General features: G+C 41.9%; 1 protein-coding gene across 3 annotated transcripts in view; it reads left to right on the top strand.

Moving 5' to 3' along the window:
- Positions 1-19,054, top strand: part of fbn1 (fibrillin 1) — a 69,063-nt gene that overhangs the window by 30,174 nt on the left and 19,835 nt on the right. For all 3 annotated transcript variants that reach the window (XM_086291960.1, XM_086291968.1, XM_086291977.1), the window contains 23 exons: positions 386-538; positions 1,040-1,093; positions 1,226-1,351; positions 1,437-1,562; positions 1,651-1,770; positions 2,128-2,265; positions 2,372-2,422; positions 2,523-2,648; positions 2,737-2,964; positions 3,059-3,184; positions 4,486-4,614; positions 5,645-5,770; positions 6,036-6,161; positions 6,252-6,374; positions 6,912-7,037; positions 7,607-7,732; positions 13,025-13,147; positions 13,367-13,489; positions 13,592-13,717; positions 16,237-16,359; positions 16,562-16,684; positions 16,809-16,976; positions 18,906-18,974. In XM_086291960.1, the coding sequence (XP_086148086.1) occupies positions 386-538; positions 1,040-1,093; positions 1,226-1,351; positions 1,437-1,562; positions 1,651-1,770; positions 2,128-2,265; positions 2,372-2,422; positions 2,523-2,648; positions 2,737-2,964; positions 3,059-3,184; positions 4,486-4,614; positions 5,645-5,770; positions 6,036-6,161; positions 6,252-6,374; positions 6,912-7,037; positions 7,607-7,732; positions 13,025-13,147; positions 13,367-13,489; positions 13,592-13,717; positions 16,237-16,359; positions 16,562-16,684; positions 16,809-16,976; positions 18,906-18,974 (2,859 nt within the window). The remainder of the gene's footprint in view (positions 1-385; positions 539-1,039; positions 1,094-1,225; positions 1,352-1,436; positions 1,563-1,650; positions 1,771-2,127; positions 2,266-2,371; positions 2,423-2,522; positions 2,649-2,736; positions 2,965-3,058; positions 3,185-4,485; positions 4,615-5,644; positions 5,771-6,035; positions 6,162-6,251; positions 6,375-6,911; positions 7,038-7,606; positions 7,733-13,024; positions 13,148-13,366; positions 13,490-13,591; positions 13,718-16,236; positions 16,360-16,561; positions 16,685-16,808; positions 16,977-18,905; positions 18,975-19,054) is intronic.

Below are 19,054 nucleotides of genomic sequence, written 5' to 3'. Positions count from 1 at the left end.
TTACTGAGCACATGTTGATCAGCACTCAAAGAACTTTCTGTCTCTCCTTCTGCTCCGGTCCCACGGAGGAGCCCTTTGAAAGATTTGTTTTGCATTTTCATAAATGATATCTCTTTGTGTGAGAAATGTCGAAACGCTGTTGTTTGGTCTATATGAACATTTGTCAGAATGATATCAGTGCGAGAGAATTCCTCAAATCCCTGGATATTGTGAAAAGAGAACAACCATTTGTTTTGCCAGTGTTGTTGTTTATTGGAGCTGCGGCCTCTTTCCTCCTTTTCTCTCGCTCTCTCTCTTTTGCTTGGTCTTCGGTCTCTTTCGAGATCTCTTTCCTCATCTCGGTTTCTCACACACATGCTGTCTGTCTTATTTTTGTTTCAAACAGACACGCACATGCGCAGTACGTGTTACGGCGGCTACAAGCGAGGGCAGTGTGTTAAGCCTCTCTTTGGGGCTGTGACCAAGTCGGAGTGCTGCTGTGCCAGCACAGAATACGCCTACGGAGAGCCCTGCCAACCGTGCCCACCACAAAGCTCTGGTACGGCTATTCAAATTGCCCCAACCTTTACACATATAGAACCACCTCCTGCTGCTTGACAGATGCAAACGCAGACAGACACAGTTTGCGCAAAATTCGAAACACACCCGTTGATGTGAGGATGACCAAATGAAACACTGCATCTCCTCTGCATGCCAGCTTAGATTTCACAAAAATATGAAGTTAAGTTGTTTGACGGTGATTCCCGCAGTTTGGAAACACTGACAGCCACCAAACACACACACAAACCCATGTCCACAACCACACACACACACACATAATCCAGTCACTTCTCATTAGTTGTGCCAATTAAGGTTTCGGTATCAAAAGATGCCAGAGCTGCACCACATTAAGAGCCTGTTTTGTACACATCTAAGCTAAATGAGAAAGCGTGTAAATGGATAATGACATGGTATTAAATGGCTTTTGGCAAATGTGATATTACTTCTGTTGCTGTTGTTGCTGCTTTTTTCAAGCAAATTGTGGTGTGTGTGTTTGTAGCCGAGTTCCTGGCTCTGTGCCCCACTGGCATCGGAACGACCGGTGATGGACGAGGTAATGTAATACATAAGCTCAAACCACTGACAACCTTGAAACCAAGTGGTGCTGCGCATATTTAAGAGGGTTTTTTTAGAGTTTGTTGGTTTTTTTCCTGCAGATATGTTCAGCGGTTTATTGTTTTTGCAGATATTAATGAGTGTGCCCTCGACCCTGACATCTGTCAGAACGGAGTATGTGAGAACATGCTGAGGACGTACAAATGCACCTGCAATGAAGGTTTTGAAGTAGACCTGACAGGGAAAAGCTGTGTTGGTGGGTGGACTGTTCTGTAATGTCCTTGTCTACAGCTTTGATCTCAAAAGCCAGTGTCGTCACGCGTCCCTGTCTGTGATTTCAGATATCGATGAGTGTCTGATGAACCGGCTGCTCTGCGAAAATGGTCAGTGCCGGAACACGCCGGGGAGTTTCTCCTGCCAGTGTTCGACGGGATTTCGCTTTGATCCCGAGACAGACGTCTGCGAGGGTCAGAGACCCCTTCATTCCCTTGTGCGGCGCAGTGTAGCTGCATCTGCCGTGTCTCAGATTTGTTGTCTCATTTTTGTGTCCCACAGATGTCAATGAGTGTGAGTCTAGCCCTTGTATAAATGGGGACTGTGTGAACAGCCAAGGGTCCTTTGTGTGCTTGTGTTCAGCGGGTAGCTCCCTGGACAGCACCGGGCTGGAGTGCATAGGTAAGTATTATACCAATACATTACCAATAGATTTTTTGTGTATTTGAAAAAAAGTTTAAAAAAGGTACACTGTAGTATGGATTGATTCAGTCCTACCAATTATAATTAGATCATTATAGATGAAAAATGAAAATTTGCTTCACTTTTGCTGAACCTTAACCCAATGCATCGCCCCTAAATTAGTGCTACGCCAGTGCTTGTAAGCCAATCAGCACATTCCTTTTTTCCAACGATCAAAGGAGATTAATTGAATGTAAACGATATTATGCACTGTGTCATACTGTATATAAAGCCAAATCCAAGTTACTTCATGTAAACTGATTATCTAGTAACTCTGAGGTCTGTTTGATAAACCAGAGACTATTAAGAGCACTTGCTGGCTGAAGATGATCAATGATCGGTGTGAGGTCAACATCAACGGGGCCACACTGAAATCCCACTGCTGTGCCACACTGGGAGAAGCCTGGAACAGCCCCTGTGCCAAATGTGAAAAAGGTGGCCAATCGCTGATTTTTTTAGATATGAGTTTATGTTATATAGTTTTTATTTTAACCGATGACTTCATTGATTTGGACCGTGTTATGTGCCCTTCTTTGTTTAGATCCGATCTGCAGTAGAGGCTTTGCTAGAGTCAAAGGAAACGTCTGTGAGGGTAAGTGCTGCTTTGATGCTGGGTTCTGGAAAATCAGACTTCCACTCTTATTCCTGTAATGTTCAGATTGATGATGCTTTTTTTCTCTGCTTACCTTCAGATGTGGATGAGTGTCAGGTATTTCCTGGAGTGTGCATCAATGGCAAATGCGTCAACACACCGGGCTCCTTTTACTGCCAGTGTCCTCCAGGAATGACTGTTGACATGAGTGGCAGGATGTGCATCGGTAGTAGCTGTCCTTTATACTTGTGCAATCTATAGCGCGTCATAGTCTTATATCAAATACATGTTAAATGTGTGTTTGTGACATCCAGACCTGCGCACGGAGCAGTGCTACCTCACTCATGAGGATGAGCGCTGCGGGACTCCTATCCCGGGGCGGCACCGTGTAGATGCCTGCTGCTGCTCAGTGGGTGTGGCCTGGGGCCCTGAATGCGATGAATGCCCGGAAAAAGGCACTCCGGAATTTAACCAGCTCTGTCCTCGGGGCCGAGGTTTCTCGCACAGGGGTGACTTCATTAACGGCAGGCCCTTCCTTAAAGGTGTGGCACTGTTCACAAATAGCAAAGACTGCTATTGGTTGTTGCATCAACTACCTCTCACCTGTGTCTTTAATCTCTCTGTTCTGCACCTCAGATATAAACGAATGCAGGATGATAAGCACGCTGTGCTCCAATGGGAGGTGCAGAAACACTATTGGTAGCTTTCGTTGTCGCTGTGATAACGGCTATGCTCTGGACTCTGATGAGAGGAATTGTACTGGTGAGTAGAACTGAAGCTGATTGGTCATATCATTTGGTCAAGGCATGAAAGCATTAAAATAAATTCTTAATTTATTGTTATTGTAGTTTATACAGGGTGGGCCATTTATTGTTTTTCTTGTGACATTACCAATAAGTGATGTGTCACATGGCCCTCTTCCTATTGAGAAAACAAAAGTTGTATCCAAGATGGCCGACTTCTAAATGGCCACCATGGTCACCACCCATCTTGAGGAGTTTGCCCCCTCACATATACTAATGTGCCACAAACAGGACTTTAATATCACCAACCATTCCCATGTTATTACGGTGTATCCATATAAATGGCCCACCCTGTTCAACCTCTGATTCAACCTCTATATTTAAACAGCGAGCGTCTGTAGGGCATTTGCTTATTTAAGCGTTCTGCTTTCTTCTGATTGGCTGCCCCTCAGCTGGCTTCCACAAACAATACCCATTACTCAGGAGCAACATCTCCTCCTCATTGTAAAATAAACTCTTAGATAGTTTCTTAATGGATTACTTGATGGGCTCTGGTCACACACTGATCAGCATGTTTCAGTATTTCTCACATATATGAAAGAATGATTTACTGAACATTTTTGACAGCTAATCTGTAATGAAAATAATCTTTAGCTACAATTAAAATTCTATTGTTGACTGGAGTATGTCAGCTGCTCCATTATGTCTCTGCAAGTCTAACCATCCTTCATCAGTTCCGCTTTCTCTGAATCCCTCTGCCAGCACTAATTACAACAAAGTGTTGCAAAGACATTGCCTCCATTCATCTCATTCAGTCTAATGGGAGTCTGGCTAGCTTTGGGGACTTGTTGGAGCCGGTCCTTGCAGTCTGGTTAGCTACATTGCAACACTGTGCACACATCACTTTAGGTTTAAATGCCTTTAAGTTCTATTTCGTTATTCTGAAATAATTTATAGGCCCAGACAGAGTAAATGATATCTGGGACCCTTTAACCCCATATGAGGGAAATCCCAGCCCAAATGGTTTGAGTTAAGTGTTTCAAAATGTGGATTCAAGTCAAAAGGGATCAGACCTTTAGCTTTCATTGGCCCTTTAATCTTATTGTATACTTTAACTTTCATGTAGTCGACTATTTTTAAGCGTTCTGTGCTTTGATATGTTAATTTGCCCTCCGCTTAAAATAAATTCTCTATTTTATTTATTTTTTACTTATGTTACAATAAATAAATACATTAAATATGCTCTCTTTACTCGTGAATGTTAGTGCAGTTTTATGGATAATATCTAACTTGCTGCATTGTTCTGTTCCTTTCTTATAGACATCGATGAGTGCCGCATCTCACCGGACCTGTGCGGACCGGGCACCTGCATGAACACGCCTGGAGATTTTGAGTGCGAGTGCTTTGAAGGATACGAGAGTGGCTTCATGATGATGAAAAACTGCATGGGTGAGCACTGAATCCCCACACAGCAGTACCTGAGGATTCAGACTATGCATACCCCCTCATCTTCATATGATCCGGTTCAGTAATATGCAGAGACGACAGCATGCTTTCATGTGAAATCATTTCATCTGTCAGGACATAACTGAGTAATTTGATGTCCTTAACAGCTCTCTCATATACCCTGTTAAAGGGACAATGTCTGAGTGGAGCACAGCCAGGTTGAAAAGTATAGTGACGGCCTGCCACCTCCTTCACGTTCCCCCCATGGGTCATAATCTCTGGATGAGGTGCCTAGGCTTGTATGCCAGACCAGGACCTCACTGTTGAAGAAGATGATGTAATCGAAATGAAATGAAAGTTTCGTTCACTTAATTTCAGTCCCCGCGGGGTGTTGAAAGCATCTAGTCTGGGCAGCCCAATGTGGTCACAACTGCTTGACAAAGCTAGTCCATAATAGCTCTTTATTAAATGCTATACTTGACCTGCACGCGAAGGACCCGCACACAATCAGCTGCCCAACCAAAATGAATTTTATTTGAAGCTTCAAGTTCTAATACTCTAGTGAAAAAATGGTCTATTTCTGTTCTGGTCTGCCTTTTTATGCCGTTTGATTAAATATCTTGGAAAAGTCATACAAACAAAATGGTGAGAGTCAATAATTTTGTTGGTGAAGAGCTGTAATTAGCCAGAAATTGGCAAAGCAAAATTTACTGCTGTGGCAAAAAAGCAGCTGGAAATGGAAATAATGTGGGCAGAACTACAATCATAAACTGGTGGTACTGAATGGGTTTGCAGGCTGACTGAAATAACGTAATCATGCCGTTATATTGACTGAGATATAACAAGTACTTTGTGACTGCCAGTCCCACGGTCTTTGTTAAAATGGAAACAGAACTTCTGAAGTTGTCAGTCCGGTGGGTTTCTATGGTGAAGCAAACACGTGCACAGACTAATGTTGCCTCGATTGCCGATGGCTAGCGCTGAATGGCTGTACTTGCATCATTGTGTCTACTGTGTGTTCTGCCATCCCCAGACATCGATGAGTGTGAGAGAAACCCTCTGTTGTGTCGAGGAGGTGAGTGCATGAACACAGAGGGCAGCTTCCAGTGCGCGTGTCCGGAGGGACACGAGGTCGCCCCCGATGGATCGGCCTGTTTAGGTGAGTGTTGAGAGAGAGAAGAGAGTCTCTTCCTCTTTCCTGTTTTTCTCCCTTCATTGATTACTGCACATTAGGCCCTTTCTACTGTATTTTCTTTGGATCCTTGGATTGACTTGGATCATGCTGTGTGTGGGCTCATTAGAGAGCGTTTGTGTCCTTAGATAGATGGGCAGACATGAACTCTGGGCCAATGTGCTCTCCTATATGCTGACATTCTTGCAGTCGTTGAGAAATAAACTAATATGATGTTTTTTTGTCTTTACAGACATCAATGAATGTGAGTTGAGCGACAGGCTGTGCAAGCATGGTCAGTGCGTGAATATGATCGGCCGGTACCAGTGTTCCTGCGACACAGGATACAAATCTACTGAGAACAGACTGGAGTGCGTCGGTATGTTCTGACTGTCACGTGACTGTGTTTTAAAGAATAGATTTTATTTCGATTTTTGCCAACAGTATGTGTGTTTTGTCTGCCGCTTAGACATTGACGAGTGTACCATTGAGAACGGTGGCTGTGAGACTTTCTGCACCAACTCAGAGGGGAGCTATGAATGTAGCTGCCAATCTGGGTACGCCCTGATGCCCGATCTAAGAAGCTGTACTGGTGAGTAGCTGCGTTACCTGTCTGTCGTTGTCTTACAGTTGGCATTTTTTGTACACTGCATGGAAAATGTAAAGAAAATACCCTCAATTTTTGTGTTTACATCAAAAAGCCTGCATGTACAATACAAAGACGTGGCTGTGACTTGGCTGGCACATGTTTAAAGAAAGCTCACACTGAGCCGGGTTATGGTGCCAGAATTTTTTTTTGGAGAATGAGTGCAGGTTTCAGGCGCTGCTTATAGACTCACTCCTGTGATGCTTATTCCTTTAATTAACAGAGACGGATTTACAGACAGAGATCCAGGCAATAGAGGGGTTAATTGGAGAGAACTGTTCAGTTTCTTGCAGAAGTGCTGTCCTGAATTGAACTTGCTTATTTATGAGAGACAAAGTAAATTCAGTCCTGACTTCCTCTTTGAAGCTGATGTGTGCTTTTCCCTCATTGTTTGCATACCTAGCTTTAAAATGTTTTTTTTTCTTTCCCTCTTGTCCCTCTCTTTTCTATTCCTATTTCCTTTCTGCTTTCTCCAATCTGCAGATATCGATGAGTGTGAAGAAAGCCCAGACATCTGTGACGGGGGCCAATGTACAAACACACCAGGGACTTATCAGTGTCTGTGCTTTGATGGCTTCATGTCATCCGAGGATATGAAGACCTGCCTGGGTAACGGACGTTCTTTTTATAGCCCAAATAAAACACTGCAATTGTAGCTCTGCGCTTATTAGATCCAGGGGATTCTCGCATTTACTGAAACTACATAATGAGCATCTTCAGGGTTATCCAAGATATGAGTCATGAGAATAAGTCTTAAATGACTCAGATCAATGAGTCTGTGTATGAGAGAACGGGGCAAGTGCTGTTGTTGATTTATAAAATAGTGAACATTGTGTTAGCCGGAGGAATGTGTGACATTTAGACGTCTGGTTCCACTGAGTGAGAAAACAAAGAACCGACTTCTAAATGGATCTGCACAAGCTGACTGTTATTGCTGTATTTATTTAAAGTAAATGTTTTAAAGCCTCAGTGTAGCTCATGATGTAATTTTTTGTGCTTTCCTAACACCCATGTTATAGCTTATTTAAAACCATTTTTTTTTTGGCTGGCTGAACATACAAAAGCGAATTCATCTCTATTAACTGCCATTAACCTTTCCTTTATTATATTCATTTTAAGCAAGTTCTGGATTTTTATTTTTTAAAATGGCATCGCTCTGTTCTTACCTCACCTCATAGATGTGGATGAGTGCGAGTTAAACCCGAACATCTGTCTGAGTGGGAACTGCGAGAACACCAAGGGATCCTTCATTTGTCACTGCGACCTGGGCTACTCTGTACGCAAGGGAACCACAGGCTGCACAGGTGAGTGAAACAAACACACACAAGCATACAAACCCACCAAACCAAAATGCTCTAACTGTGGGGGAAAATGAACAGAAGTGAAAGAACGGTGAGTCAGTCGGAGCCGGCTACTAATTAATCAGTGTGGAAAGAGTGTGAGTGTGTGTGTGTGTGTGTGTGTGTGTGTGTGTGTGTGTGTGTGTGTGTGTGTGTGTGTGTGTGTGTGTGTGTGTGTGTGTGTGTGAGTGAGTGTGTGTGTGTGTGAGTGTGTGTGAGAGACGTTGTTTAACAGCAGCAGTGAAAACAAGTTGAAGAGAGGTCAGAAATGAGAAGACCCGGGGAGAATGCCTGTCTAACCCGAAGCAGCTCTAACATTACTCATCACCATTCGAAAGCTGCTGTCTGAGTTGATAAGAAACACGCTCACACATACACACACACACTCACGTGTGCAGACAAACATGCAGCATCGTTAACAGCAGCAGGAGCAGTGAGGTCACCGTCTTCCATCTAATGCATGCATCATTTTGCACCTTTGTTTATTCTTTTGTTGCTCTTTCATTAGGGTCAGTTAAACATTACGTGATGGTTGGAAGAGTTCGGCAGCACGTAATCACCTGTAACGTCTCCAGAACACATAAATACAATGTCTGTCCGTCCGCTAGAGTCTTTTGCTAGTTTGGACTCGCCTCTCGTCTAGAAAAAATTAAGTCTTGATTTATGAGGCTACTTAAAAAGTGTGCGGTCGAAGGCTAGTTGTGACTTTGGCCGGTGATTTCTTTTAATCTAACACACTCAGCAGCAGCAGCAGCAGCAGTGCATTTTCTTCAGACGCAAATAAACAGGTTTTTCTGAACTGTTACACCTCCACCTTCTCCACACACACACACACTTGCAAACACATAACTCCTGCTCATTCTAATCCCATTTAAATGTTCATACAGTATTTTCCTTGTTTTCCCCAAGGCTGCAGCAAAAGCAGCCGGTTCTGATTCACAGCTTTGGAATTTCAGCCCCAGACCAGGGAATCGAGATGCTAATTCCTCTCGGACAGGCATGATGTCTTCTTATACACAAGAAACAAAACCTGCTACTCTTTCTTTTGGAAAAAGGTCTCCACCAAATAAAAAAATTCGGACAATGAAATTCACAAAAAATTGGTTGCTATTGTTCAGCTGCCTCATGCGACCTTGTTGGCATGCAGGGACTAAACCTTCTTGTGCGTGTGTGTGTCTGTGTGTGCGAGTGTTAATGAGTGAGCGGTGCTCTTAAGCCCAGATATGATCCAGCTGTTTATGTGGCTCCCACAAGAATTATTTTTGTTTTTATTCCACAACATTGAGAACTCAGGGGCAGGGTGTGAGTATCTTGAGCGTACACTCAAGCACTTTTGCATCTCTACATGTGTATTGGAAAGTTGGGGCCTGGGTGGAGATGTATTGGTAGAGTTTACAAGCATGGAAGCATCTTAAAGGGGTGATCATTATCAGAATTTATGGTCTGTTGTCTTTATCGTCTCTCAGCTAAATGACAAAACAATGAAAAAATTCTTGCTTTAACAATGTGTTGAAGCAAGACCATGCAACTTTGACAATAACAAGTTACACTATCTGTCATTTGAAAGTGAGAACTTAGATTCCAAAGAGTCAGTTGGTCAGTTTTTACTACTGCAGCCGAAAGGTCAGATTGGCTATATTTTAATTCCCAATCTAATCGTGTTATTAACCATATATGGTATGACCAGCAGCTTTCGCTGGCTAGTGCTTATTGTTATCAAACTTAACATGAATATGACTTTAAACATGGGCTGCATGCTAGCAAGATGGATGCAGCCACAATTTCAGTTTGTGCTGTTTTCAGTTTGAGTGATAAAGGTTAGATTGGTACTTAGTGCTTTTCTTATTTAACTGAGCACTCAAAATGCTTTTTACTACAAGCCTCATTCACTCAGTCACACACTATTCAATTCAATTTTATTTATACAGCGCCAAATCAGAACAACAGTCGCCTCAAGGAGCTTTATATTGTAAGGTAGACCCTACAATAATACATACAGAGAAAAATCCAACAATCATATGGCCTCCTATGAACAAGCACTTTGGCGACAGTGGGAAGGAAAAACTCCCTTTTAACAGGAAGGAAGCTCTGGGAGAACCAGGCTCAGGGAGGGGCGGGGCCATCTAATTCAACCAGTTGGGTTGAGAGAAGGAAGACAGGAAAAAAGACATGCTGTGGAAGAGAGACAGAGATTAATAACACATATTCATACAAACACTTTTTTCTATATAATCACCTTCTCTTAACAGTCACACACACTCATGCTCATGGATGAGGCAAATCGAGATTCAGTAACTTGCTCAAGGAAACTTCAGCACACAGCCTGGAGTAGGCGCAACTAGTCTTCCAGTTGGTACCTCCTGAACCACAGCCACCCCAGGAGCTCCTATGGTTTATGGTTCAAATAGATTTAGAAATTGGGTATAAAATAAATAAGGTGTATCAACTTGAAAAGATGAGAGTATCTCATAGACAGTATCAAAGATGGATTTAACTCCTGTGATTTCATTTATTGGTTTCTGAAGTCGTGTTCTGAAGCCTTGAGAGAAGTATTTCTGCTGTCACTATCTTGGTGAGCAGTAATTAAAAAAAAATAAAAAAATAAAAGGAAGTTATTGAGAAGTTATTAGGAGTTTCTTTCCACAGGTAATCCTACATTTTAGGAAAATAATCTTTTATTCATTTTTTTTAGTCAAAATCAGTGAGTCCATAATCTCAAGTCTTTAAAGAGGTCAAGATAGAACATTGTTTTCCCTTTAGGACTGGAAATGTTTCTTTTTTCCCCTCAACCACAGGTATCATCGTCTCCTTCAGATAGAGTGCAGGTTTAAGGCACTTCCACATTGGCTTCATTTTCCAACCTGGAAGCTATTTCCATGTTTTGTACAATGACTAAAACTCTGGTTTCGCTTTATGTTTTGGCTTCTTCTGCTCCTGTGCCAGTGTTGATGTGGAGGTTTTTACCCTTCAGCTGTAAAAGGCTCATGGGGAGTTGTCGTCACCCTGCTGGGCGGCTGGCCAACATGAACACCCAAGTTTGTGAATGCGGTACCTTGAGAACGAATGTTACCGCTGGGGTTTCTTTAGATTTATGTGCTTTTGAATGTATAAATGATGGGTTTTGGGTCTAAAAAAGGGAAAATAAGAGTAGAGCTGCATTATTTTTAATGACCAGCAGGGGCAGACTCTCCTAGTTGCAAAAAAGCTTCTGATTGCATAGAAATCTATGAGAAAAATCACCCCCCCCGATCATGTGCTCTTTGACTTGGGTAAACACTTTCCCAAAGACTTTATGGGCTCATAACCAATACGATGTAACAGTGGCTCTGTCTTTTGTACTGTGTATGGTCTGACGCAGCTTCAAACAGCCGATGATGGATGGCACTTTTGGCACTGGCACTTCCAGTGTGTGAATGTGTGTGTGAATGGGTGAATGACTGGTTGTGTAAAGCGCTTTGGGGTCCTTAGGGACTTGTAAAGCGCTATACAAATACAGGCCATTTACCATTTACCATTTACCATTCTGCTTTGGCATCATTATTCCACGCTGGCTTTAGTTTAGTTTTAGTTTTTCACGACTCTTATTTTTAACATGATAATATTTGTCTTTGTAAATTATTCCCTTGTACTCTTGCTTTGATTATTTGACTAGTAGATCATGGTGATTAAAACAGTAAAAAGGCTTCAAAAACATGTTAGTGGTGGTACATAAAGTAGAGGCAGATCCTTCAAATGCAGTATTAAGTATTAAGAGAATGCGGCACGTTAATATGGCAAATACATAAATGGTAAATGCTTGACAGTTGTCAAAACATGTTGGAATAAAACGAGACAAGAGGACACTCAGATAAACTGGCAGTCAGGCATGCAAACACACTAACAGCCAGCTAAGCAGCCATGTATAGGCAAATGTGTAATTCGCAACTTTTTTTCATCTGTCAAACACTGTCCTAGTTCATTCAGCCCTCTTTTTTGACCGATGACACGCTTCTCACATGCAGCAATCTTTGTTTGCATTGTGTGTGTATGTGTGTGTGTGCGTGTGTTTGTGTTCTTTCTTTCATCAAAGGCTTGGAGGAGCTGATCATTAGTTTTGCCTGTAATCCAGGGAGATTCGTTTGCCGCAAGCCCTCATATTAACCTTGTAATCAAATGTAATGAAAATATGCCATACCCTGTCCTTAGGAAGACTGTAAACCAGCAGCGCTAATCTCTAATTGACTGTGTCTTGAATTACTACCCTCACAAAGACAGACACACGCAGAGAGGAGTGTGTCTCATTCCCTGATAGGTCGTAAAAAATTGAGTTCTCAGCATGGTTTCCCTTGAAGTACATGAAGGGAACGTGAACTAACTAACTTGTACGCTCTTGCTATTAAAGCTCCACCTCTAGCTCAGGCCTCAGTCTTTGAGTGAGGCTACAGCCACACTCAAAGAGATCCTTATTGGTTCCACCCCACAGGATTTAATCAACTTTTTGGGAAGGGCAGATATTAATAATATTCACTAATTGCTCCCATTAATTTTTATTGCTCATTTATTAGAATCTTGAGTGGCAAACAGTAGGTCTGTACATTCAGAGAATAGATTACCCCGAATATTTCATTGGTTGGGAGATATTATTGTCATGGTTTTGCTGTGAAGGAATGTTTATTTGTAGAGTTGGCACATCACACTTTTACCACATCACATTTAAAGAAATTATGTTTTGGAAAGATTAAATTTCCACACTTGACATCTGGGGCGGTGAGAAACCCAAACATGAACATTAAAGGGGGGGCGGGGGTCGTAATGTGCTGTTCCAGAAGCTTCACATTAGAGGTGCAAAGTCTGTGGGTAAAAGGAGGTATCTTTGCCTAAAATAACCTGCGAGGACTAGTTCAGACGGTGCAGACAGAACAAGGCCTCAGCGTTAGGCCTTCGTTCCACCTCTTAGCCGTTTTACAGCTCTCAGGACACACTTGAATGACGAAAATCCAGAGACCTGCTGCGCTCATTAAACCTTTGTAGCAAGGCCATTAGTATCAGAGATCATGAGAATGCCTCGTTGCCTTGTGCTCTGAAATACAGAGACAGTGAGCCAGAAAGACCTAGCCCTGTCTTCTCCTGCTGCTATCTTTATACAAATCAAACCAAGCATCAACTCACTCTACAGCGCCAAGAACCCAACTGGAATGAGAAAGCAGACCTTAATCATTGGACCATCAGACCTGTGTCTATTTTTCTTTATGTTGTTTCTTGTTCTCTCTTTGTCAGATATCAATGAGTGTGAAATCGGAGCCCATAATTGCGATAGACATGCAACCTGCACCAACACAGCCGGCAGTTTCAAGTGTAGTTGTGCTCCGGGGTGGATTGGCAGTGGTCTCAAATGTACAGGTAAGGCTGATGGCCTGGAATGCGCAAGTAAATGGTAAAAATACATGAACCATCTGAAATGAATGAGCTTGTGTATGAGATGCGCAATTGCGAAAAGCGAACCTGTGCTTTTGGCTATCGTCTTTACTTTGATATTGATTTAATACTGCAAGGCTTATCCTCAATATTTGGATGAATTCGGTTACGTTTGCAGGAATGTAATCGTTTGTTGTGTTTCAGACCTGGATGAATGCTCAAATGGGACACATATGTGCAGCAACAATGCTGACTGTCTCAACACCATGGGCTCTTATCGATGCGTGTGCAAGGATGGATTCTCTGGAGATGGATTCTCTTGCTCAGGTCACACATACAAAATCAGTTTCTTAATCCACACTTCAGCCCTTTAAAAGATCCACGGATGTATTTTGTGCTTACTGACTCTGTGTGGGTGTGTGACTGCAGATAGCGATGAGTGCGCAGAGAACGGCAACCTGTGTGAAAACGGCCACTGTCTGAATCTGCCAGGAGGCTTCCGCTGTGAATGTGACATGGGCTTCATCACCACTGCTGACGGCAAGGCCTGTGAGGGTAAGGCAATACAACACAGACTATCATAGTTCCCAGGATTTGAATGGGTGCCCGCATCCTAAATTATGTTGACAGTTTCAAAAAACAAAACCCAAAAATTGCCCGGTGCTATTTGTTTGTTTTGTTTTCCTGTTTATGAAAATAGCAGATCCAAACAGATGCTGCCTACTAATTATATGGATTTTTGGACATCAAAGAGCACAATATACTGAGCATTAATGTGATTTAGGCTGTGAGAACATTTCGAAGGACTGACAATAACAGTGGAACTCGCCTTGATTTTCTGTTCACGTTTGCTCGATAATTTAGTGTTTCAACATCACGCTTCTGAAACTTGAAGCACACATCACAGCGTGCGAGCTCGTAACTACGAGATGTTTATCTGACTCAGGAGTGTATATCAGTTGTGCAATTGCTACAATTTGGTTAAAGGTTGTATCTAAGCTTTGTGATGGAGATAAAAATGAACTGAGTGGAAGGAATTCTTTGAAAAAACCGGTCCAAACATTATTTCCTGCTTACAGTGTAATTCCTTGTAGCATAAAAAGGCTACATATTAGAATTGTAATGAAAGGCTGCTCTAAAAACAGTCTTATTCTTAAAATTAGTGCTTGAGATGCACAAGCTGCTTACACTACATACAGCTGTGGACAGAATTTTACTCATCGTAGGCATAAATTGTAATTTTGAGCTTTTGGCGATTTCTTTGAACGGTTCTTTTGCCAGGGTGGAATGATTGTACAGCGTACACCTTTAATGACCCAAGCAAGAATTAGGTGCACAATTTTCAATTTACTTTTTTGTTTTTCTAATACACACAGGGCCAAACTTATACATACAGACCCAAGACCTTATACATAGACCCCCACTAACATGTTGTTAAATGTCTCTTAGCAAGTTGCAACTTGACCAGATGCTTGTCAAAAATTGGAAGAGTTCATTTAAATTGGTTGGCACATTCTTGACTTTTAAATGTAGTCCATATATTTCCGATAAAGAGGAGGTCAGGGCTTTGGGAAAGACATTCCAGAAGCCTAATGTCAGCCTGCTTTAGTCATTCCAAAACCAGTTTGGATTTATGTTCAAGATCATTGTTGTTTTGAAGGATACCATTGTGTCCAACTTTCAACGGTCTAGCTGTTGTAGTCCAGCTTCTTCATTATTCCACCACTTTGTGCAGCATACCAGTACCATTGCTGGCAAAACATCTCCAGAGTATGAGCATTACGCTACCACCACCATGCTTATCAGCTGTTTTCTTAGGTTTGAAGGCCTTTACTCTTCCAAACATACCTCTTACCATTATGGCCAAAAAGCTTAAAGATTTTTCTCCAGAAGGCAGTGACGCTGGTGTTCCAACAGTTTCCAGTTCATGACACACTTGAGCCTGGAAAGTTCCCAGGTTGTTCTTGAAATACTAACCAATTTACAAGTTACAGAAGTGGTGACAAATCAGAATAACTTGCATACAGTTGTTTGAACTGATAATCTTAGAGTCTGCACTTGTTTAGAAATGGCTTCAAGAGACCTTCGCAACTTGTGTAAATCTGCAGTTCTCCCTTTTACATCTTCACTGAATTCCTTGCACTTTCCCATTTTTCTCAGTTTTAAATGAGCAGTGTCAAACAAATGCTTTTTATGCTGGCAACTACCGGAAACTACCGGTTGTATTAAATTACAATCACTAAACAGAAGATAATATGTCAATTTAAAAGACATGGTAGAACCTTCAGCACCACTCATATTTTTTTAAAACCCCTCTGTGGATTAGAGTAAATCCCAAAACAATTTAAACCAGTGAAACCAGTTATTGGTTTTTAAAGCCATTAAAGATGTGTGTACAGTCATTTCATACTGGAAGAACAAGTTCCATGAAATCATTAAAAGTCCAAAATTACCATGACACTCATGCCAATGATGAATATAAGTCAGCTTCTGACCACAACTGTATAAATTCTGGATTCCTAACCTTCATAATATACTGACATATGATTCAGAGTTGCCATATGTGGGAATCTCAACTGCAGGCTCTTTTTTAAAGATGTTTTGATTGGGATGTATTCCGCTCATTTACTCAAAGTCTGAATAAAATATTAACTTGTTTTTAAGATTTCTTGTAAGCTGCATATGAACACATTTATAACTTGTTGCAGATGAATGCTGAGTGCAGTGATAATGCACTGCAGGATTCAATTGAAAGAGCAGACTGACCTCATTGCACTGATGTGTCAAACATCCTGAAATAACCTGTCCAGTCCTGCCTCCATCAGCTCAGTCGGAGCTGGACAGTAATGACTTGTGCAGAGTGTAATGATGTGGAAGAGCACAATTTCATAACCTTGGCTACAGTTCTGATAGTGTATGTGTGCGTATGTCTGTCTGAGTATGTCTAGAGCTGTCATTCTGTAGCAGAGGTGAGTGGCCTTCACTTCCTAAAGCCCACTGCCAGTTTTCCACCGTGATCTCATGATCCACTAATCACTCACAGCTGGCTCGCTCTTTATCTCTCTTTTTCACAGACATAGACGAATGTACCTTTGCTGACATCTGTGTCAACGGACAGTGCCAGAATATCCCGGGACTTTTCAGATGTAAATGTAGCATTGGTTATGAACTGGACAGAAGTGGAGGCAACTGCACAGGTAAGACTAGTCCAGCTCCCCTCCATGTTCCTGTGTTTAGGCCTCAGCAAACAGGGGAAATATATACAAGTGCAAAAGAAACGCAGCACATGTGTAAAGATAAGAGCTTTCATATTCTGTGATCCATCCAGTTGCTTTTGTATTGGCCAAAAAATTGAAAGCGATCATTTATATATTAAAAAATGTACTTTTTCTTTCTCAGATATCAATGAATGTGCAGACCCGACCATCTGCATTAATGGAGTGTGCGTTAATATCCCTGGAAGCTACCATTGTAACTGCCCACCAGACTTTGAACTCAATCCCACTCGAGTGGGCTGTGTAGGTGAGACTGCAACACTAAACATATTTAAAACTGTTCTTAGCTTGTTCTTTAACTAATTTCAAAGAAAAGGCTTAACCAACATAGCTGAAAATCTGTGCCTGTTTATGTGTGCGTTTGTGTGTAGACACTCGCTCTGGTAGTTGCTTTCGAGATGTTCGTTTGCGAGGAGACGCATCTGAAAATTTGGACTGCTCCAATGAGATTGGAGTTGGCGTCTCCAAAGCGTCCTGTTGCTGCTCCATGGGCAAGGGCTGGGGAAATCCATGTGAATTATGCCCGCCTGTAAACTCAAGTGAGTCATCACATTATCCTTTGTAACCACACATTATGTACTTTTTGTTTTCAGTTCAACTGCGAGGAATGTCTACTCTAGCAAGAAATACTCATGCGTGACGCACCTCCAGGAAGCCACAGCGTCTATAGCCCAAATACAGTGCATAGTTAGCTAACCTTAGCGTCTCTTTTTGGAGCTGATATACTCAGTGGCTTGTGATAGTACATGAGAAGGTAATTTATTGCTAGCATTACTTACTTTGATAAAGATTTCCACGATTCAACATTTTTGTTCATTTCAGCTGTAGGAAAGCAACACAAACATCTGAAGAATGATGGCATGATAAAATTGGAACCATGCAGTGGGTTGCATGGGTGCATCACTCAGATATAGTACCTGCTAATTAATATATACAAATAAAATGCTAGGATTTAGGAAGACTTTATCAAGTAGGCTACATTTGTGCATAAACCAATACATGTCATTTGTCAGATAAATTGATTAAAAAGTGTTCCATGAGTCTCCAAATCCATAAGCAGAGCAAAGGTGAAACACACCTCACAGTCAAACTACAGTTATGGGATAAGGCATAAGGGATAGATTAGCTATGGATTGCAACACCATTCTTTGTACCAGGATCTTCTTCTTTCAGCTGCCCCCTTTAGGGGTCACTACAGCAGCTCATCTGCCTCCATCTCACCCTATCCCTAGCATCCTCCTTTGTTATACCAACCCTACATCCATGAAACGTCTCTGTGGTCTTCCTCTTTTCATCCTCCCTGGCAGGTTCATACTCAGCATCCTTTGTCCAGTATCTCCACTATGCCTTACTGCTCAACCTGAGCTGGTCCCTCTGATTTACCATCTTATAAAGCTTCCCTTTCATTCTTGCGGCTATCCTTCTGTCACAAATCATCCCTGACATGGTTTCCACCCTGCGTGCACTCCCTTCTTCACCTCTCTTGTGTACACATTTGTTTGGATGCCTGACCCCAAGTATTAAACTCACCTACCTTCACTACCTCTACTCTACTGCATGTTCACCTTTCCACCTTGCTTCTATTGACTCCTCTTCTCTCTTGTGCATACCTCCACCTCTCCAGGATGTAAACATTTTTATATATGCTCTTACGCTCTTAAGCTTTTGCACCCTGGCTGAAGTGGTCTCTCCTGGAAATGTGATTTTTGACAGTTCCTTGTCGGCTTGACTTTTCACCCTGTATTCTTGTTGGTGGGATGGGTTGGCTTGTTAGCTGTTGGCTGTTTTGAATTGTGGTTTAAAAATTAGATTTGAATGTAGAGGAAAGAAAAAGATTTGGTGTTTATGTTTAATCAATAACCCTGTCAAATCCATCTATTTGCGGCAGGGTAAACAAAACAGACCTTAATTTCCTTAAACCAAACCTTAATTTCCTCAAATTAAGGGCATCTGTAAACTAATATGAAAAATCATATCCAAGATCAAAATATATTAATATACCAGAGTACATCAGGAGTCTTAAGGTGCAAACTAGCTGCTCTGCTTACATGCAGACTCACATGCTGGCTTCTCTTGCCATGCGATTAGTGTGTTTGCTGTAATTGCTGTTGCTGGTAAAAATGAGACAGCTTTGTGCAACTTATTTGGAAATTGCCAACAGATGTTTCAAAACATTACAGGGAATGACTCATCCTTTTCAGCTCAGGGAACTGTTTGCTTCTGTGACAAGAACAAAACCTTTTTCTTTTCGCTTTGTAATTCTGAGTAGCTGCAGTCATGTCCGGTCCTCTGGGCTCTGTGGCTAACGCTGAGATCACAAAAAGCACGACAGAAAACGAAAGGAAACAAGTGCATGACTAAAAATGGCTTTTTCAAGCACCACGATTCATCGCAATTACTGGCAAATTCTGCTATAACGCACACCCTTGATGCAGGCTTGTAATTCGTTTCTGTGTTTTGTGTTACAGCTCAGTACAAGACTCTGTGTCCTGGAGGGGAAGGCTTCAGACCAAACCCCATCACTGTCATCTTGGAAGGTTGTAGCAACATGCTATTATGCCTTTTTTTGTTTTTGAGGTCGCCCCTGGGTATACTTACAGAAACACCAGCCCACAAT

Source organism: Aulonocara sp. 'chitande type north' Nkhata Bay, linkage group LG1 (genome assembly GCF_057382095.1).
Source record: "Aulonocara sp. 'chitande type north' Nkhata Bay isolate Kocher_YH1m ecotype deep benthic linkage group LG1, A_spYH_male_GT1.1, whole genome shotgun sequence".
In the NCBI taxonomy this organism is placed as follows: Eukaryota; Metazoa; Chordata; class Actinopteri; order Cichliformes; family Cichlidae; genus Aulonocara; species Aulonocara sp. 'chitande type north' Nkhata Bay.
The sequence above is the reverse complement of the archived record's forward strand: the minus strand, read 5'-3'. Positions and strand labels throughout refer to the sequence as shown.